The sequence below is a fragment of the Carcharodon carcharias genome, chromosome 3, assembly GCF_017639515.1.
Source record: "Carcharodon carcharias isolate sCarCar2 chromosome 3, sCarCar2.pri, whole genome shotgun sequence".
In the NCBI taxonomy this organism is placed as follows: Eukaryota; Metazoa; Chordata; class Chondrichthyes; order Lamniformes; family Lamnidae; genus Carcharodon; species Carcharodon carcharias.
Window position 1 is genome coordinate 7,413,405 of NC_054469.1, and position 22,466 is coordinate 7,435,870.

General features: G+C 43.9%; 1 protein-coding gene across 9 annotated transcripts in view; it reads right to left on the reverse strand.

The window, feature by feature from the left end:
* Positions 1-301: 301 nt before the first annotated feature.
* Positions 302-22,466, reverse strand: part of hsf1 (heat shock transcription factor 1) — a 105,148-nt gene continuing 82,983 nt past the window's right edge. For 5 of the 9 annotated variants that reach the window (XM_041184199.1, XM_041184197.1, XM_041184196.1 and 2 more), the window contains 5 exons: positions 12,979-13,062; positions 6,075-6,180; positions 4,960-5,025; positions 4,329-4,395; positions 302-1,097 (listed from right to left, as the gene is read on the reverse strand). In XM_041184199.1, the coding sequence (XP_041040133.1) occupies positions 886-1,097; positions 4,329-4,395; positions 4,960-5,025; positions 6,075-6,180; positions 12,979-13,062 (535 nt within the window). In that variant the 3' untranslated portion in view covers positions 302-885. The remainder of the gene's footprint in view (positions 1,098-4,328; positions 4,396-4,959; positions 5,026-6,074; positions 6,181-12,978; positions 13,063-22,466) is intronic. The other 4 variants (XM_041184203.1, XM_041184202.1, XM_041184201.1 and 1 more) reach the window with 3 other exon arrangements.

Consider the following 22,466-nt stretch of genomic DNA (forward strand, 5'->3'; position numbering starts at 1 on the left):
TCACTGGCAGGGACCCTGCCTGTATCCCATTGAAATAACCCATCACCAGTGTTGGAAAGAAATGTTCAGGGAACTGAGCTTGTCTTCAATGTGAATGTGTGCATTGCGAGTATGAGTAATGGAGATGTGATGTGCATGGATTACACCAGTTCTGTCGAAACAATGACCCTTCATCCCCCATGTTACAGTTTCTGATTCTTTGCAAAACTATTTTACAAGCTTCCAAATATAGTGTATAAAAAAATAAACCTCCTTTCTACCACATCATTGCAGGCTTTAGAGTACAAGCTAGAATATTAACTTTTTTTAAAAAACTTTTTTTAATATACGAATCAAAAATACATCTTCACTTATCAGCAACTGGATTAAAGTGTAAATATACAAAACAAGGACAGTGGAGGCAAGGGGGAGGGAGAGAAGGTGCAGAATAGGGACAACGCAAAACAGGAATCAAAGTAATAAAACTGTCTTTCTTCACGCAGTGAGAAAATTTATAGTGGTTTCTAATTTTCCTCCAATAGAACCTGTTATTAGGATAATGGAAGTCTAACCGCTCTCTGTCTCTTAAAGAGGGAGGGAGAAACAAGACTATAAAACTGTAGTCTGCAATCAATTGTCTCGTCCTTAATCACTGAAATTTGGGATCCGACAGGAGAAGGATCCCTATGACACACTTCCCTGTGCTTGAACCCGGGCTGCTCTCTACTTGCAATAAGGGTTTATCAGGCTAGAAAAGCAAACTGGTTAAAATTAAATATTTAAAGATACAGTTTCACTCTCATCCTGTGTCCTCTCCTGGAGCAGAAAGCTGTACCCCGAACAAGCAGTCCAGCGATTGGATCGAGGCAGGGGTAGAGGAAAGTGGAGGGGGTGGTGCTCCTGGAGTTAGGAGACAGGTGGATCCTGTGTGTGAGACAGGTTGGCGTTTGATAAGAGAGACAGTGGGTCATCATCTGTGGCATCTAGGTTCAGGTTGTCTTCAGGCGGGAAGTACGGAGAATCTCCGAGTTCAAATAAGACGGGGAGGTCCCCTGTGTCGCTGGAGTTGGTGTCTACCATTAGCAGAGGTGGGGCACTGTACTGGACAACTTGTTTTCCTAGACAAGAGAGGGGCATAAAACACAAATTACTCCATTGCGCAGTGCGACTGAATTGGTTTCCAGATAAACAGGGAGGTATTCAGTGTCTCGGTGATAGAGGCTGCACGTGGTCATTCAGACTACAGATACAAGGTTTACTTCCTGATCTGAGTAAGTGGATCTTAGCTGTGGACCGACAGCTGGCATCAGTGCACCTAGACTGGGGAGAGGGTCGTTCTACAACCAACCACAGCAGGGTTCCAATTGCCCAGTTATTTTGGGAATAGAAACACAGTGGTGACATTGGTTCAAATTCTACAGAATTTGAGTATTGCTGGAAAACAGGCATGCTGTTGAAGCTTTTCATCTGGCACTCATCAGGGCAGGTTCCCAAGAATACCAATAGTACAGAGAACAACAATTACTGCTGCATGAGAAGAGAGTGCTGATTGGTTGGCAAGCAGACTCTGATTGGTAGAGGTGTTACCATGGAGAATGCACCAGGGAACAGTTAACTGTCAAGCTTTTGTTTAAATTTAAACCAGGCAGGTCAACTCTGATTGGTCAAGGCATTGGCCCTGGGGAATGAACCAGGGAATGGCTGTCCCCAAGCTTTTGTTTAGCTAAAAAAGGCGCAATGTGCAGACATGCTCCTTCAGTCTGCAAAGGACAAGGTCCTGTTGCACACAGATAATATGAAAAACTATCCCAACAGCTCCACAGCATAGTGCAGAATTTCTGATTTCCCGTTACTATCCCTACAGCAAACAAACCATGGTTTACTTTCCTGGTGATTATCCAGAGATCACAGGAATAAATGGTGTAGGAAGCGGCCATTCAGTCCCTCAATTGTGTTCTACTGCCATTCAATCAGATCATGGCTAATTAATCAATGCTCATCAAGGTGGTGTTGGGTGTGGGAGGAACATTAGTCAGGGCACTGGGAGAACTCCTTGTTCTTCTCTGAGTAGTGGCATGGGGATTTTAATAAACCCCGATCAGAACCAGGAGGTTCGACCATCTGAAGCATTGGCACACCACACAAGACAGAGAATTAGTGGTCGAGGTTAGTGAGCCAACCACTGGAGTTGATACTGAACCAAAATCTAGTGTCAGATGTGAGAATGATACCCAAAGAGCCAAACCGGCAATGAAATGTGTAACCAATTGAAGGTAAAGCCACCATTGATCCTTTGTTTTGTTTTGCTGAAATAAGAACAGAAAATATTGGGCATGCAGCAGGGCAACTGGCAGCTGAAGAGGAAAGAGGGCCTGTGTCCAACAGGGATCCTACATAACACTAATCTCACCCTATGCTTTTCCCTTAGATGCTGACTGCATATCCAGCCATTTCTACCACATAAAATGTAGAGGCAGAAACAGGCCATTTGGCCCAAGTGGTTTATGCTCCACACCAGCCTCCTCCCATCCCAACTTCATCAAACTCTGTCTGCTCTTCATTTCAGACCTGCAAGTTGATAAATTCATAGAATGGTCGTGTCACAAAGTCCATTCGGCCTGTCATGTCCATGCAGGCTCTATGTAAGATGAACTCAAGAGTCCAAGTCCCCTGCCTTTTCCCCAAAGCCCTGCAACTTTTTACTCTAACTCAGGATCTCAAAACTGCAGGGTTCCTCAACTCCTTGTCTTTCCATTGACTTCCAACCTGAAAGCTTCAAAAAGAATATCAAAGTACTGTACTGCCTGATCACTAATTCCCAATCAGTACCTATTCTCTTTCTCACCCATGGCAAACTCCTGCACCATGAGCTACATGCTCAAATGCCATTTACAAGCCAGTGCAACTGAGGCTGAGTCTTTCTTTAGGAAGCCCAGGGGGGCACTCCAGCAACTCCTGGCCATACGAATGAAAGTCAATAAGAACCCTGGAAATAGGAGCAGGAGGAGGCCATTTGAGCTCTTGAACCTGCTCTGCCATTCAATAAGATCACAGCTGATCTTCTACAATAGCTATATCATTCTTTGCTATCCCCTTTTTCCGTACTATCCAAAAATCCATCAATCTCTGACTTGAATTTACTTAACAGTTGGGCTGCTACAACTCTCTGGGGTAGAGAATTCCAAATGGTGAGTGAAGAACTTTTTCCTTTCAGTCCTAGCTGTCTCCTTGTTCTGAGGCTGTGATCCCTAGCTCTAGATTCCCCAGCCAGGGGAAATATTCTCCCAGCGTCGATCCTGTCAAGCCCCTTAATCTTATGTTTCAGTAAGATCACCTCTCAATCATCTACTAAACTAAAAAAAACATAAGACCGCACTCTTGCGCCATATTATGTTCTTCTTTTCTTTGACCTAAGTATACCAGTCATACACAAGGAATGGTGAAACAATAATGTTGGTTCAGAGGGAGGCCTGACCTCAACTGCTGTTGCTTTCAGACTGACTACAAGTCATGGGACTACGACATATCCTATTGAGACGGTGATGATTGACAGTAGTTTAAGATATGCACATTATATCACAACACCCTGGAGTCAGACGTTTGAGAGTTCATGCCCTGTACCAGGACTTTAGCATGTAATTAGGTTTGCACTGAAGCGAATGCTGCATCATGAGGTGTCATTTTTCGGATTAAACACTAAACTGACACTCCATCCTTTTGGATAGGTACAAAAGATGCAATATAATGTGCATATTATTATAAATTGCAATTCAAACTGGCCATGCCTGTTTGACTCGAATAAAATGGGTAATTGGCAATATCAGTAATATTGCTTAAAAGAGAGACATTTTGCTGAAGTTTTTCATCTTGCACTCATCAGGACGAACACAAGAATGCCAGATTTCAAACAATCACAACAATTTATACGACAGGAGAAAAGGGTGCTGTTATCAATCAGTAGTGTAAGTTGTCATGGTCTTTCTTTTAATCATTATTCAGTAATAGGAAATCTCTGACAAAGCATTAGTGCTATATTTGGAGATCAGAAGGCAGTTCCCCTAGTGAATACTAATGCCACAACTAATGCACAGTAAACACAGGTTCATCTCACTGTGTTTTATGGGACCTTGCTGTGCATCATGTTTACCTATTTCCAGACTTCAAAAGTGACTTGGTGACTGTGAAGTGCCTTGAGACTTCACAAGGATGAGGCAGACACCAGATAAATGCAAACCTTATACAAAGAATCCACATCTTGTGCAAGGAATTCAGGCTTAAACCAGAGAGTATTTAGGGAAACACCCCTTCATGTGGGTTTAAGAAGATTTTGTGGTCTCCTTTTGAATTACCTGCATCCAAAGCACTTGTATCTGACTCTGAACTTTTTTGTTCCTGTGAGCCCATCAGATCCTGCATCTGTAAAGATAATTAGTAAAAAGACAGGTCAGTAATGTGGGCAAATTAATATAATACTTGCTTTTGTCAAATCCATAAATAGTTCCCTCAAAGTTAAGTTCATCTAAGAGCTTCCTGAACAGAGGGAGTAGGAACCTTGCCTGGTATGGGTTTATTTCCCTGCTCTGTGTAGAGTTATACAGGGAGTAGGAGCTCTGTTTAGTGTGGGTTTATTTCCCTGCTTTGAATGGAGTTATACAGGGAGTATGAGCCCTGTCTGCTATGGGTTTATTCTGAAGAGTCATATTTAACTCAAAATGTTAACTCTGTTTCTCTCTCCACAGATGCTGCCAGGCTGAGTATTTCCAGCATTTTGTTTTTATTTTAGATTTCCAGCATCCACAGTATTTTCTTTTTATTTTAATGCTTTAATGCTTTTTTTGCCGAGAAAGGTCCTGCAGAACCTAACTACAGCTTTTCCATTGGCTGTAATGGGAGAACCTAATTCGCTTAACATTGTTTCATTTAAAGTTGCACTTTTCAGGAAAGCAGCCACAATGTTAAGCAAGGAATTACTGTACTTACTTCTGCTAGGTTACCCTCGACATCTGGCAAGTTCAAATCAATGGCAGACAGCGAGGGGTTGAAAAGCTGTAGAGGAAAGAAACCAAAAGTTAGTTTCTAAACTTCTACATATGGAACAATAGTTCCATATTAATTCCTCTGCTGTCCAAATGGATAAAGGAACTAGATTGTGTCACAGCTCACCCACCTCGGGTATATAATATATACATATATTTTTTTAATTTGGTCTTGGGATGTGGGCATCGCTGGCTGGGCTGCAATTTATTGCCCATCCCATTGCATTTAAGAGTCAGCCACATTGGTGTGGGTCTGGAGTCACTTGTAGGCCAGGCCAGGTAAGGACAGCAGATTAGTGAACCAGATGGGTTTTTACAACAATTGACAACTAGACTTTTTTTTTCTTAATTCCAGATTTTTATTGAATTCAAATTCTACCATCTACTGTGGTGGGATTTGAACCCAGTTGCCAAAGAATTGCCCTGGGTCTCTGGATTACCAATCTAGTGACAATACCACTACGCCACCACCTCCCCAGCCCATATAATTGTGTGTTGAATACAGAAAAGTGTCTCAAAGAAGACCATGAGCTTCAATTCCCACTCTGCACTGCTGGAAGGACAGGGTTAATCAAAGTGATTTGAAGTATGCTCGAGTAATTATTGTTCTTAATTTTTCTTTATTTTGTTGTAATGTTCATGTTTGGCCATTTCTTAAATATGAAGAGAATGATTCAATTTTGAAGGAGTGGCCACTGAAGGTTTTCTTTAGTCACTGGATGTCAGTGTCACTGGCAAGGCCTGTATTTATTGCCCATTTCTAATTGCCCTGGAGGACGTGGTGGTGAGCTGCCTTCTTGAATAAGTGGTTAAGAGTCATGCTGTGGGTCTGGTGTCACCTATTGGCCAGTCCGGATAAGGACAGCAGATTTCCTTCCCTAAAGGACATTAGTGAACCAGATGGGATTTTTTCAACAAGCCAGTCGTTTCATGGTCACCATTACTGAGACTAGTATTTTATTCCAGATTTATATAAGTTAAAAATCCAGCACAGCAGCTGGAGAATTTAAATTCATAGTTCACAACAGAAGAACTGGGAGACAATGGAAACAAACTCACGTCTAAGAGCGTGCTGGATTCCATGTTGAAAGTTTGCCCTGATAGTAAGTTCTGGAGATTATCCAAACTCGAATCAATTCTATCCAAGTGATTGTAGATATCGTTTCTACAAAAGGAAAGAAAAGGAAAAGTAATTTGCTAATTTAAGTATTTGCTAATTTATGTATTTTTAATGCAAGACATTTTCTGTTTCATGCTCCTTGATACATTTACTGAATCACTCTCCTCACCTTTTCAAAACAAATCTGGGAGAGAAATAAAAGCCAAGTGTGAATTTAGAAAACATAAGGGCTATCCCACAAATTTCAGCACCTCTTTAACTTTAGTGCGCAATATACCTGTGGCTGAGGGTGAAAGAATTTGAGCTGTTTATCAGGTACTAGTTATGGTTCTTCCTCTTTCAGGGAGATACCTTGTAAACAACCATTTTCTCTGTGTTAGCACAGCAGAGAAAAGGGCCTCAATGTGTGGAAGAAATCAACCTTATGTTCACACATAGGTGTCTCAGAATACAGCATCATGCACTAAAAGTGGCCAGTTCAAACCGATTGAATGAATGTGAGTTTTATATATAAATATTTACTGAATGTATTCCTTTGTTATATTTATTTAGTCCGCATTATGTTAAAAGTGTAACTCCCACAAGGAGGCCACTATCCAACTGACAGTGCATCTGTCATCTGTCAAGTTACAGTGTGTTTGGAGCTAAGCCATGTCATCGGACACTAAAACCAAAACAATAATCACTCAATCTTAACAGAACCATTGGAGAGAAAGAAACATGTCTAGACAGACAGATGGCACAGAAAGAGGGAGACACACAGAATCGGAGAGATGCAGAGGCACGTACACATGGAGACTGAAACATATCAATACTGACACACACAAAAGCAAAGAATAAAAAGGAATGTGATTTGTGGCATGATATCTTGAAAGCCACTGAGGAGAGGAGGAGGAGTGGGGAGGATACAGACCCAGTTCCCTTTCCTTGCAGCTCAGTTGCATTACCACTATCTCAAGGGTAGGCCTTGAAGGGAGTGACCCAGGTAGAAGTCAGAAGAGGGCAGATGGTCATCTTTCAGCTCCAGATGGAGTATGATTCAGGATCAGCCTTACATTTTAATGTTACATTTTTCACAGGAGGTTAGGAAGTGCAGTGCACAACAGCATAGTAGTTAAACAGACTCTAGATGAAATGGGCTGAACAGCCTTTTCTCACTCGACTTATTTTAATCAAAAAAGGGCAATTAATTATTTCAGTTTCTAATGGACTGGTTAGTAAAGGTGCTAAGATATCTAACACCCAGTTCACTGGAGGGCTTGAGGCAATGTTACTGAGCACAAAGGACAAAGGGCCCAGTGTTTGAACTGCATTGGAATAAGTTCAGCTGGGCAGCAAAAATGCTGCATCAGATTTCCTCAGTGCTTGGCTGGGTGCTGATGGCGATAATGTAGTTTTGCCTGCAATCTTAACAAACTCAATGGAAGATCCTCCTCCAGTTTCTATCCATATTCAACATTAAATCAAGTCACAGCAAATAATCTGAAAAGGGAACTGTTCATCAAACTGGAGCAAATTGAAAAGGGAACTTTCTATCAAGAACAATACTACTCACTGATCTCTGATGGAGGGGAATGGGGGAATGGAGAGTTGGCAGTGTCTACTGAACTGCACCCTAGCAAGGCTCGAACGATGAAGGAAGAAAAGATCATGGGCTAAAGAAGGAAAACCGAAGGCAACCTAAAGTTATGGGGGCTGCCAATGGCATCACTTCCATCTAATGCCCGGAAGAGGACAGATTCCACGCGTCAGACCAAACCTTCAAAGCTGCATTGATGATAGGCAAACGGAAGGTGTGGCATGGAGAAAGAGCGCAAGGATGAAATGCTGCCTGAGCAGATTGAGATCAGTGAGTACACTGCCCTTTATGTGCTAGGAATCAGCCTGTCAACATTGGCGGGGGGGGGATGATTCATAACTTCTCCAGGACTTCATTGTTTCGGAGATGGAAATCCAATCCAACTTGTTTATAAATGCTGGCTCAGCCCACGAATATATCCTCTCTAAAGAACCAGCACTAGCTTGTCGTTTTTGTCTGTGCACTCGTGTGAGTACATTTAAAAAAACTATTGAAAAGAATTCCTCTTTCAGAACCTGGTCTTCTAACGCACATTCTTCCAGTCAATAAGGGAGGGAAGAAATGCCTTTCACTGTCTCAAGCAAGTAAGAACATCTTTCCTCTGTGCACCCCACCCTGCCTCTCATCTGGGTTGGGCTTGCTGATTCTGACACTTTTGTCAGATATTTAAAAAGGAGAGAAAACTGCATTTGGATTCCCCGATATAGAAAAGCCCAGAAATGCACAGCATCAACCTAAACAGACAGGTTATCAGGTTATCTGTTCAGGTATTCTTTAAAATGCAGCGATGAGCATCACCACTCAGTCCGTCAATCTGGCCAGTCTCTCTCAGTGTTTTCTACTTTACCTTGGATAATTCAAATTTATGTAGCTCATTACACAAGCAAGTTTCTGCTGGGAATCAAATTCTGAACATCAAATTCTAAACTAACGGGGAAATTTAACTGAATCCAACACAGAACAGCTGACAGGCAGTACTGAGTACTGAATACCCACATACTTCACTCAGACAGTAGAGTAGTCAATGCCAGGTATAAAATACCACAGCCAGGAGAAGAGCCAGTCACTGCTGGGTTTAAATAGTAATTCAAACGCAAAAGGTGGAGGCTGGAACTGGACACAGTACACTCACCACACCACAGGGTGAAAGGCTGACTGCGTCTAATATCAATATCACACCCAGAAGATAGAAGCTGGCACTGGGGATTAACACCAATATCATCCTAAAGGCACTGCTGCTCTCCAAATTGTTATGGACACATACAAAGGTTACAATTTTTTTAAAAAGGGAATCGGTATACATCTCAGTTGGTAGCACTTTTGCCTTTGGGTCACAAGGCTGTGACTTCCGTACTTGGACTAGGGTATATGATGTGGCTGACACAACAGTGCAGTGAAGTGCTGTATTAACATGGTGTCATCTTTCAGATGTGATTCAGATTATAGTCTGATGGTTCCATTACCGTTCAAAAAGCTAGGAGTTCAGCCCACGGCTGTAACCAGGTGTGGAACGTACTTATGTGGATGCATTTTTTAACTGGGTTATTTCCTGCACCTTCCCCAGGACAAAGGGATGTTGTGAGCGGGAATTCCTAAACAGCGTGCACATCAAATATTGCTAAGAGGAGAGACGTTCCCCAAGCTTTTCGTCTTGCATTCATCCGAACAATACAAGAATGCCAAATTTCAAACCATCATAACAATTTATGCCACAGGCGGAAAAGGTGCTAATTGGTTCGCAAGTTTCCATACAGTTTCTCATTGCTTTCTCCATGGCAATGCCTCAGCCAGAGTCAACTTGCCAACCAATCAGCACTCTTCCTTCTTGATCATTTGAAATTTGACATTCTTGCAAAACTGTGATGATAATCCCCCACCTAAAACGTCTCTCAGCAACAGGTAGGACTGGAAATGATGCTTTGGGCACAGGAGGAGATTTCTATTGGGATGATGTGGGTAATAGAATGCCAGTATGAACTAGAGAGGGAAAGAAATGCTCGTGTGATAAGATGGAGGAAGAAGAGTGACTGCTGATGTGATACCTGGTCGGTGGCCTGAATATGGACCAAAGATCATTTTAACTCTGATTTTAATCTAAAAAATTCTATTCATCTTTAAGTATTGAAGTGCTCAAAATTGGCTAGTGTGCACAAATTTTAAGTGCAAATTAAAATGATTTTGGCGGGGGATATCCCAGACCTCAGAAACATGTGAAGTCAGGGATCAGCAGATGTTAAAATGTGCTTCCTATAGTCCTGGGAGACAAATATTCAGCCCCTTGATCAACTTTCAAAAACAGGGGCACTCATCTTGTAGTTATCTATTGGACACTGTACCTCACTGTTGAATGTGGACTATAAGATTCTGTCCAAGATCATCGCCAATCGGGTCAAGTCTGCTTTGGAGTTGCTGATCCACCCTGATCAAACCTGCGCTGTGCCCGACAGGAAGATCTCTGCCAGCCTTGTGCTGCTCAGGGATACAATTGCCTCTGTACAAGACAGGGGTGTGGACACCTGCCTCATCAGCCTGGATCAGGAGAAGGCTTTTGACAGAATATTGCACACCTATAAGGTGGATGTGCTCTCCAAAATGGAGTTTGGGGAGGGAATCCGCAACTGGATCCAACTGCTCTACACTAACATCAGCAGTGCAGTTTCAATCAGTAGGTGGGAATGAGATAGCTTTCCTATTAAATCTGGGATCAGGAAGGGCTGCCCTCTCTAGCTTGTCCTGTTTGTGTTGCATAGAACCCTTTGCTGAGTCCATCAGGAAGTATCTGTGCATAAGAGGAGTGACAATCCCAGGCAGTGGAGGCACTCAGGTCAAAGCCTCCCTGTACATGGATGATGTCGCCGTCTTCTGCTCGGATCTGCTGTCGGTGGGCAGACTGATCCACATCTGTGACCAGTTTGAACTGGCCTCGGGAGCCAAGGTAAATCGTGGCATGAGCAAGGCCATGTTCTTTGGGAACTGGGCTGACCGATCCTTTATCTCTTTCACCATCAGGTCAGATGGCCTGAAGGTGCTGGGGATATGGGTCGGAAGGACAGAGGCATGCATTAGAAACTGGAAGGAGTGGCAATGATGGAAAGAAAACTGGGCATGTGGGAGCGACACTCCCTCTCCATTGTGGGTAAGAACCTGGTCATCAAGTGTGAGGCACTCTCAGTGTTGCTGTACGTGGTGCAGGTCGGGCCCATTCCGGACTCCTGCACAATTGTGATCATCCGAGCCATCTTTTGCTTTATCTGGAGGTTGAAAATGGATCGTGTCCGCAGGGACGCGATGTACAAGCCTCTAGACAAAGGGGGGGGAAAAACATGCCCTACATCACCCTCATCCTGATGGCCACCTTTGTGTGTGGCTGCATCAAGCTGTGCATAGACTCTCGGTACGCAAACACCAAGTGTCACTACGTGCTGAGGTTCTACCTGTCCCTGGTGTTGTGAAGGATGGGTCTGGCCACGCTGCCACGGAACGCTCCAAGTAGTTTGGACCGTGCCACACCACCTGTCCCTCGTAGAAAAATTTATGCAGAGAAACACCTTTGACCACAAGTCCATCAGGCAGTGGTCAGCACGTAACGTCCTAGAGGCCCTGAGGGAAAAGGAGATGGTGGATCCTGTGGGATGGTTCCCCGACCAGACTGTCAAAATCATTTGGCAGAATGCCTCATCGCCAGAACTTTCCAACAAACACCAAGAAGTAGCTGGGCTTGTGGTGAGAAAGATATTCCCTGTCAGATCCTTCCTACACACCAAGAGTCTCACCCCCTCTGCACACTGCCCTCGAGATGGCTGTGGTGAGGAAGAGGTCACTGTTCACCTCCGTGTGGAATGTGCCTTTGCAAAGGTCTGGAGAGAGATGCAGTGGTTTCTGTCGAGGTTCATCCCGAGCAGCTCCGTGACACAGGACTCTGTGCTCTAATGGCTGTTCTCAGGGACACACACCGAGACAAACATCAACTGCAACTGGAGGATCATCAACTCGGTGAAAGACGCTCTTTGGTCTGCTCGAAATTTGTTGGTCTTCCAGCGCAAAGAGTTGTCCCCGACCGAGTGTTGCAGACTGGCACATTCCAAGGTAATAACTATGTGCTGAGGGACGCACTAAAGCTTGGGGCAGCCGCCGCAAAGGCACAATAGGGAAAGGTCGCTGTCTATGACCTTTCTGCAATAGCGCACTGAGGTGCTGGGAATTGTGTAGACCCCTCAGGCTGTACGACTCTCAGATTGTACGTAGTGAATACTAAATGTATCATAATTCTATTGAAGCACCTCAGAGTGCAACACTTTGTATGTCGATAACTCCAATCCCATTGTACTCTATGTGTAATGACCATATTGAAATGACTGTAATGATCATTGATTGTACTGAAGCACCTCGTGATCCATGTGTAAAAGTTGAATATGATTGCAGTTTCTGTGATGGCCATTTAGAAATGTTTTGTAATATCTTTTGATATTTTATGAATAAAGTATATTTTTCCAAAAATAATTGGACGCTGTACCTGCCTACATGACAGTGAAAAGAAACTCCTGTGAAGCATTTGTGATGCAGCGTTTATTTATCCCATAACACTGCCAACAGTCATTGCTATGGCTAATGCTTAGTATGGAATGGAGGCATGTGACAGGGCAGCACTGCCAGAGGCTTCTCACTCAACAGAGCCAGTAGAGCCTCACACCAGACTGGCCTATGGACATAACACCACAGGGTCACCGTGCAGACAGCGCACTATGAGGAGAGTGGTCAGAATACACTAAACACAAACAACTAGTACAGGGTTTTGTAGATATTTAACACATTTGAAAAAATATTCACAACACAGAATCTGCTTCTTCTCTTGATAATACATCACCGTGTCCATTAGTACTTGGAAAATGTTCCGTATTACTCTCAACGGCATCAATAAAACTTCAGTGTACATATGGGGCGTGAAATTTTCACTCCGCGTCCCTTGGCACCCAGCAGTGCAATTTCAAAATGTTTTTCTCTCAGACTGCTGAAGATGACTCAAGCACTGGTGTGTCACTGGTGCAGCAACGCGATGATGAATTGCAGGGGAGGGGTAGCGGTCAGTGACTTTAATGGTGTTCATCCCCTCCCTCCCATCACCCAGTATATTGGTAAATAAAATGTTCAAATAAGAACAGCAATGACACTTCCCCATACAACTGTGTAATGTTGGTAAGCTAGAGATTTAATACTGAGACACGTTATGCATATCAGGGAGACAGCAGTGCAATAGAAATGCTAACCCTATCAGTGCTCTGGGGTGAGTAGAGGAGGAAAGACTGGAGATAACACAATTGACCTCTGACATCTGCTGGGCTTGAATCAAACTGAAAGATAGAAACAGAAGGTCATGCTAGACACTAAGAGAGGTAGTGGCAACCATTTCCCAAATCCCATCAACATTTTTTGCACCACTTTACTGTAGTAATTCAAGTTTGAAGTAAAAGATACACATCATAGATTTATTTAAAGATTGCTTGAGAGTTAATGTCAGAGATTGGCTAAGCTCTTGGATTATGTGGGTTGCACAGATATTTACCATGGGACCTTGTGGACCACATTTTATTTCAAATTTCATTCCATTAATATCCATACATCGCAGGCGGCTGACATGGACAGATTTTGATCTCCCAGTTAGGGAGCAGCCACCCAAGAAGCAAGGGCACTCAGAGGAGCCCTTTCCAAACTAGCACTGTACAAACAGCAAGTAGGAAATAAAAGCACGAACAGGACATGGTTGTCTGTTGCCTGGGCTTAAGGTGTTAAGGTCAACAAGATCTTGGGGGTCTAACACTGGGGAGGGCTGTTGGAAGCCTTGGGCAACTTAAGTGGTTGCCAAAAAGGAGGGAATAGTTTGAATGCTCCATATGTTGCGTATTCCAGATTTTTTTTTCTGTGGGTAATTGCAAGCAACGTACTTATTCAGTTTAAATAGAGTATGTGATCAGGTCCATAAGACCATAAGACATAGGAGCAAAAATTAGCCAATCGGCCCATCGAGTCTGCTCCGCCATTCAATCATGGCTGATAAGTTTCTCAACCCCATTATCCCACCTTCTCTCCATAACCCTTGATCCCCTTACCAATCAAGAACCTATCTATCTCGGTCTTAAATACACTCAATGACCTGGCCTCCACAGCCTTCTGTGGCAATGAATTCCATAGATTCACCACTCTCTGGCCAAAGAAGTTTCTCCTCATCTCTGTTCTAAAAGGTCTTCCCTTTAGTCTGAGGCTGTGCCCTCAGGTCTTAGTCTCTCATACTAATGGAAACATCTTCCCCAAATCCGCTCTAGCCAGGCCTTTCAGTATTCTGTAAGTTTCAATCAGATCCCACCTCATCCTTCTAAACTCCATCGAGTATAGACCCAGAGTCCTCAAACGTTGCTCATATGTTAAGCCTTTCATTCCTGGGACCGTTCTCGTGAACCTCCTCTGGACCCTCTCCAGGGCCAGAACATCCTTCCTGAGATACGGGGCCCAAAATTGCTCACAATATTCTAAATGTGGGCTGACCAGAGCCTTATAAAGCCTCAGCAGTCCATCCCTGCTTTTATATTCTAGTCCTCTCAAAATAAATGCCAACATTGCATTTGCCTTCCTAACTATCGACTCAACCTGCCAGTTAACCTTAAGAGAATCCTGGACTAGGAAGGACTCCCAAGTCCCTTTGCACTCCAGATTTCTGAATTCTCTCCCCATTTAGAAAATAGTCTATGCCTCTATTCTTCCTACCAAAGTTCATGACCTCATATTTCCTCACATTGTATTCCATCTGCCACTACTTTGCCCATTCTCCTAACCTGTCCAAATCCTTCTGCAGCCTCCCCGCCTCCTCAATACTACCTGTCCCTCCACCTATCTTTGTATCATCTGCAAACTTAGCCAGAATGCCCTCAGTTCCTTCATCTAGATCATTAATGTATAAAGTGAAAAGTTGTGGTCCCAACACTAACCCCTGCGGAACTCCACTAGTCACCGACAGCCATCCAGAGAAGGACCCCCTTATCCCCACTCTCTGCCTCCTGCCAGACAGCCAATCTTCTATCCATGCTAGTACCTTGCCTCTAACACCATGGGCTCTTATCTTACTGAGCAGCCTCCTGTGCGGCACCTTGTCAAAGGCCTTATGGAAGTCCAAGCAGATAATATCCATTGGCTCTCCTTTGTCTAACCTACTTGTTACCTCCTCAAAGAATTCTAACAGATTTGTCAAGCATGACCTCCCCTTGATGAAACCATGCTGACTTTGCCCTATTTTACCATGTACTTCCAAGTATTCTGAAATCACATCCTTAATAATGGACTCTAAAGTCTTACCAACGACCGAGGTCAGGCTAATTGGCCTGTAATTTCCCGTCTTTTGCCTCACTCCCTTCTTAAACAGGGGGGTTACATTACTGATTTTCCAGTCCTCTGGGACCCTCCCTGACTCCTGTGATTCCTGAAAGATCACCACTAACGCCTCCACTATCTCTTCAGCTCTCTCCTTCAGAACTCTGGGGTGTAATCCATCTGGTCCAGGTGATTTATCCACCTTCAGACCTTTCAGTTTTCCTAGCACCTTGTGTTCTTGCAGTTGAGTGTCAAACTGTACAGAGATCAGTGAACAGATTGGTGAGCTTGACATGAATGAGCGTAGATTTATCAAGTTGACGGATAACTATATATATTTGGATGTGGTGTCAGGCTGTAGACACGTAGAAGAGCAGACCACAGCCATGCAAGAGGTGGAAACAAAGCAAGGACATAAGGCATGACTGCACATGGAACAAGATGTTCTATATGTAAAAAAAAGAGTAAGGTTCAATACAAAGTTGCACTTTGGTTTCTCATTAGCACATTTCAGATTATTATAAACATTTCTCTGTATGGGGTTGACAAAAATACTGAGAAACTATTTCCTCTTGTAAGGAATCCAGGATCTGAAAATTAGAGTTAGGTCGTTTAGGCAGGAAATCAGGAAGCACTTTTTCCACAAAGGCTGATGGAAATTTGGAACTCTCCAACAAAATCATTCAGTACTGCATCAACACGTACGTCAGCATATGCAGTTATGGTCAGTTCAATGCTCAGGAAGAGGTCTGTGTGGAGGATAAACACCAGCATGGGCAACTTGAGCTGAATGACCTGTTTCAATGCTGTACATTCTATGTAAAACATTGTGGATGCTGGGAGCCAATTGAGATTGGTAGACTTTTGTTGCTTAAGGGAATCAAGGAATATGGAATTGAGGTACAGATCAGCCAGTCTCACAAAAACAGAACAGGTACAAGGGGTTGAGTGGCTTAGATCTCTCTCTCTCTCTGTTCTTAAGTTTCATTCCCCCTTTGCCCTATGATCCAGGCCAAGACTGAAAATTTTAGGCATGAACCTATTATTTAGTTTATGGTTAGAATGTGCAGTTCAGTCCTTAGATTTCATACGTCTGTTATAGTGGGGAAAAATTCAGTTGACCATGAAAGTAGATTGAATGGGCTGGCTCCTTTTTTGTCATTTACAGCTTGGAAACAGGCCATTCAGCTCAATTGGCTGATGCCAGATTTTATGCTCTATAAACCTACTCCCTCCTTATCAGCATGTCTTTCTGTTCCTTTCTCTCTCAGCCTGAGTATTTATGGCACAGGAGGCTATTCAGCCTATCAAGTCCACGCTGGCTCTCTATGGAGCAATCCAGTCAGTCCCATTCCCCAGTCTCTCTCTCTTCAGGTACCATGCCCTAAGTACCGTGGTGACCATGGACCTCAAAGTTAATCTTACTTTAGAGGCGTGGATCATCTTCGTTGGTGGTACATTCATCCAGTTTGCGAGGCTCTTTCGAAAGATAATTCTCTGTCTACCTCAATCTCTTTTACCATAGATCTTGTCCATCAGCAGACTTTCTAGATCGTGATTTATTATGTTCCCGATAAATTTCAACCGGCTCTTCCTGATGCTGGTCAGCAGAGTTCTTTTGGTCTCAGATTTTACAAGCACCTTCATTGATAGTGACTTGTCCAAGCTATCTTCATTATTCTCCTCAAAAACCAAAACTCTGTGTAGCCTCAATTCTTCCCTGCATTGGTTCACTGATCGTCCAACACTTGCATATGTCAAAATCGGTGTGACATAGAATTCCAAGATTCTCAACTTGGTTTTCAACATTTTTTGAAATGCATTCCAATCCTTTGTCTTATTTCTTGGCCACACTTTCCGGCCAATGTTAACATACTTCCAAGGTAACAAAATTTGTCTACCTGAATGACCTTTTCATTTTTCACTGTGACTTCACATTTCCCTGTAAAATCCCCATATCCCTGCATGTTTATTTCTCTCAAGTGCCTAATCCATTTCCTTTTGAAATCATTCACCTTGGCCGCTTCCAACAATCCTGACTCTGAATAAAAAAAATTTCCTCTTCATATTTCCACCCTCCCACATCTCTAATCCAAATCTTAAATCTGTGTCTCCTAGTCCTTGTATGATCAGCTAATGGGAGCATTAGCTTTGTCCAACTCATGTAAACCTATCATAATAACCTGTCAACAACGGGGCAGAACAAAGTTCTGCAGTCCTGCCACAACCAGTCGTGAATGGTTGTGAATAATTAAAGAACTGAAAAAAAGGAAATGAAGTGGATGATCAGCCATGATCATATTGGATGGTGGGTAGGCTCAATAGGCTAAATGGCCTACTCCTGCTCCTATGTTTCTAACTGGAAGAGAAGGCTCCACATATATCCACATCCTCAATGATGGGGGAGCTCAGCACATCAGTACAGAAGACAAGGCTGAAGCATTTGCAATAATCTTCAGTAAGAAGTGCCAAGTGGATGATCCTTCTTAGCCTCCTCCTGAGGTCCCCAGCATCACAGATGCCAGTCTTCAGCCAATTCAGCTTACTCTACATGATGTCAAGAAATAGCTCAAGGCACCAGATACAACAAAAGCAACGGGCCCTGACAGCATTCAGCTATGGTACTGAAGACTTGTGCACTGAACCAGCTGTGCCCTGAGCCAAGATGTTTCAGTACAGCTACAACACTGGCAATGTGGAAAATTTTCCATGTCTGTCCTGTCCATAAAAAGCAGGACAAAACCAACCCGGCCAACTTTTAATTTTTTTTTAAGGGATGTGGGCTTTGCTGGTTGGGCTATCATTTATTGTCCATCCCTAGTTGTTCTTGAGAAGGTGGTGGTGAGCTGCCTTCTTAAATAACTGCTGTTCATGTGTTGGAGGTACGCCCACAGTGCTGTTAGGAAGAGAGTTCCAGGATTTTGACACAGCAGCAATGAAGGAATATAGTTCCAAGTCAGGATGGTGTGTGACTTGGAGGGGAAACTTCCAAGTGGTGGTGTTCCTATCTAACTGCTGCCCTTGTCCTTTTAGAAGGTAGCGGTCGTGGGTTTGGAAGGTGCTGTTTAAAAAGCCTTAGTGAATTCCTGCACTGCATCTTGTAGATGGTACACACTGCTGCTACTGTGCATCAGTGGTGGAGGGAGTGAATGTTTGTGGATGTGGTGCCAAACATGCGGGCTGCTTTGTCCTGGACAGTGTCCAGCTTCTTGAGTGTTGTGGGAACTGCATGCATCCAGGCAAGTGGGGAGTACTCCATCACATTCCTGACTTGTGCCTTGGAGATGGTGGACAGGCTTTGGGGAATCAGGAGGTGGGTTACTTGTCGCATGTTTCCTACCTCTGACCTGGTTTTGTAGCTACAGTATTTATATGGCTAATCCAGTTCAGTTTCTGGTCAATGGTGACCCCCAGGATGGTAATGCCATTGAACATCATGGGGCAATTGTTAAGATTCTCTCTTGTTGGAGATGGTCATTGCCTGACACTTGTGTGGTGCGAATGTTACTTGCCACTTATCAGCCCAAGCCTGGATATTGTCCAGGTCTTGCTGCATTTGGACATGGGCTGCTTCAGTATCTGTGCAGTTGCGAATGGTGCTGAACATTGATGATTGCACAGTGAACAGCCCCAGTTCTGACATTTTGATGGAAGGTGAAGCAGCTGAACGTGGTTGGGCCGAGGACACTACCCTGAAGAACTCCTGTGGTGATGTCCTGGAGCCGAACTGACTGAACTGAAACCACAACCACAACCATCTTTCTTTGTGCTAGGTATGGCTCCAGCCAGTGGAGAGTTTTCACCCCGATTCCCATTGACTGCGGTTTTGCTAGGGCTCCTTGATACCACACTCAGTCACATGTGGCCTTGATGTCAAGGGCAGTCACTCTTACCTCACCTCGTGAATTCAGCTCTTTTGTCCATGTTTGAGCAAAGGCTGTAATGAGGTCAGGAGCTGAGTGGCCCTGGCGGACCCCAAACTGGTTGTCAGTAAGCAAGTCATTGATAAGCAAGTGCTGCTTGATGGCATTGTTGATGACCCCTTCCATTACTTTGCTGATGATCTAGAGTAAACTGATTGGGTGGTAAGTGACCAGGTTGGATTTGTCCTGCATTTTTTTTTACCTGCAGGACATACCTGGACAATTTTCCACATAGCCGAGTAAATGCCAGTGTCGTAGCTGTACTGGAACAGGTTGGCTAGGGGCGCAGCAAGTTCTGGAGCAAAAGTCTTCAGTAGTATTGCTGAAGTATTGTCAGGGGCCATAGCCTTTGCACTATCCAGTGCCTTCAGCTGTTTCTTGATATCACATGGAGTGAATTGAATTGGCGAAAGACTGGCATCTGTGATGCTGGGGCCCTCTGGAGGAGGCGGAGATGTATCATGCACTTGGCACTTCTGGCAGAAAAAAGGAGCAAATGCTTCAGCTTTATATTTTGCACTGATGTGCGGGGCTCCCTCATCATTGAGGATGGGGATATTTGTGGAGTGTTCTCCTCCAGTGAGTTGTTTAATTGTCTATCATCATTCATGACTGGATGTGGCCAGACTGCAGAGCTTAGATCTGATCTCAGAGTCATAGAGGTCTACATCACAGAAAAAGGCCCTTTGGTCCATTGAGTCTGTGCCGGTCAAACAAGTACCTAATTCTAAACCCATTTTCCAGCACTAGGCCCATAGCCTTGTATGTCATGGCATCGCAAGTGCACATCCAAATACTTCTTAAATGTTTCAGGCAGTGAGTTCCAGATTCCCACCACCCTCTGGATGAAAAAATTCTTCCTCATGTCCCCTCTAAACCTCCTGCCCCTTACCTTAAATCTATGTCCCCTGGTTATTGATCCCTCCACAAATCTATGCCCCTTGGTTATTGATCCCTCCACCGAGAGGAAAAGTTCCTTCCTGTCTACCCTATCTATACCCCTCAATTTTATACACCTCAACCATATCCCTCCTCAATTTCCTCAGCTCCAGGGAAAATAACCCAGTCTATCCAATCTCTCCTCATAACTAAAGCTCTGCAGCCCAGGCAACTTCCTGGTAAATCTCTGCGCACTCTCTAGTGCAATCACATCCTTCCTACAATACGGATTCCAGAACTGCACGCCTTACTTTAGCTGTGGCCTAACCAGCATTTTATACAGTTCCAGCATAACCTCCCTGTTCTTATTTTCTATGCCTCAGCTAATAAAGGCAAGTATCCCAAATGCCTTCTTAACCACCTTATTTACCTGTCCCGCTACCTTAAGGTACTGGTGGATACGTACACCAAGGTTCCTCTGATCCTCGATACTTACAAGGATCCTACCATTCATTGTGTATTCCCATGCCTTGTTTGTCCTGCCCAAGCGCATCACCTCACACTTATCCAGATTACATTCCATTTGTCACTGATCAGCCCATCTGACCAACCCGACAATAACCTCCTGTAATCTAAGGCTATCCTCTTCACTATTCACCACCCCAGCAATTTTCATGTCATCCGCAAACATACTGATCAACCCTCCTACCTTTAAATCTAAGTCGTTTATATATAGGCTCTTTCCACTTAGATTAGGAGAAATAAACACAAGAGGACATGGCTTTAGGGTGAAAGGGGAAAGGTTTAGGGGGAACATTAGGGGGGAACTTCTTCACTCAGAGAGTGGTGAGGGCGTGGAACGAGCTACCATCTGATGTGGTAAATGAGGGCTCATTCTTAAGTTTTAAGAATAAATTAGATACATGGATGGGAGAGGTCTGGAGGGTTATGGACTAAGTGCAGGTCAATGGGACTAGCGGAATAATATTTCGGCACAGACTAGAAGGGCCGAATGGCCTGTGTTCTGTGCTGTAGTGTTCCATGGTTCTATACCACAAACAGCAAGGGACCCAACACCGATCCCTGTGGAACCTCACTGGACACAGGCATCCAGTCACAAAAACACCCCCTACTCAGCAAATTCTGGATCCAATTTGCCAAATTGTCTTGGATACCACGGGCTCTTATCTTCGTCATCAGTCTCCCATGTGGGACCTTATCAAAAGCCTTGCTGAAGTCCAGGTAGACCACATCAAATGCATTGCCCTCATCTACACACCTGGTCACCTCTTCGAAAAATTCAATCAAGTTGGTCAGACATGACCTCCCCTTAACAAAACCATGCTGATTGTCCTTGATTAATCCCTGCCTCTTCAAGTGTAAATTAATTCTGTCCCACAGAATTGCTTCCAATAGTTTCCCCACCACTGAAGTTAGACTGACTGGCCTGTAGTTCCCTGGTTTATCTCTTCCTCCCTTCTTGAATAGCGGTACCACATTGGCTGTCCTCAAGTCCTCTGGCACCTCTCCTGTGGTCAGAGAGGTATTGAAAATTATTGCCAGTGCCTCTGCTATCTCCTCCCTTGCCTCACTCAACAGCCTGGGATACATTTCATCCAGGCCTGGAGATTTATCTACTTTTAAGCCTGCCAGGCCACTTAGAACCTCCTCCCTTTCTGTGCTAATTTATTTAATTATATCACAGTCCTTCTGCCTGATTTCCATACCCACGTCGTCCCTCTCACTTGTGAAAACTGACAGTATTCATTTAGATCCCTATCTATGTCTTCTGCCTTAATGGGCCTTACTCTTTCCCTAGTTATCCTCTTGCTCTTAATGTACTTCTAAAATAACTTTGGATTTTCCTTTATTTTTCCTGCCAATGGTTTTTCATGCCCCCTTATTGCTCTAATTTCCTTTTTAAGTTCCCCACTATACATTCTATACTCCTCTAGGGCTTCCGCTGTTTTGAACCATCGGTATCTGCCCTAAGCCTCCCTTTTTCTCTTTATCCAATCCCTCGACATCCAGGGTTTCCTGGATTTGTTGGTCCCACCCTTTGTCTTTACTGGAATATGTTGGCCCTGTACTCTCCCTTTTTCCTTCTTGAATGAGTCCCATTGCTCTGATGCAGATTTACCTAAAAGTAGCTGCTCCCAGTCCACTCTGGCCAAATCATAACTGATCTTATTAAAATTGTCCTTCCCCCAATTTAGAACTCTGATTTCTGGCCCATCCTTGTCCTTTTCCACAACAACCTTGAATCCAACAGAGTTTTGATCACTCTCTGCAAAATGCTCCCCCACTGAAACCTCTACCACTTACCCGGCTTCATTCCCTAAATTTAAGTCCAGGACCGCCCCCTCTCCTGTCGGACCTTCTACGTACTGGCTTAAAAAGGTCTCCTGGATGCATTTTAAGAATTCCTCTCCCTCGAAACCTATGACTAACCCAGTTAATGTTGGGGAAGTTGAAGTCCCCCACTATTACTACCCTATTATTTTTACACTTCTGAAATTTGCCTACATATCTGCTCTTCTATTTCTCTCTGACTGTTTGGGGCCTATAGTACACTCCCGGCAATGTGATTGTTC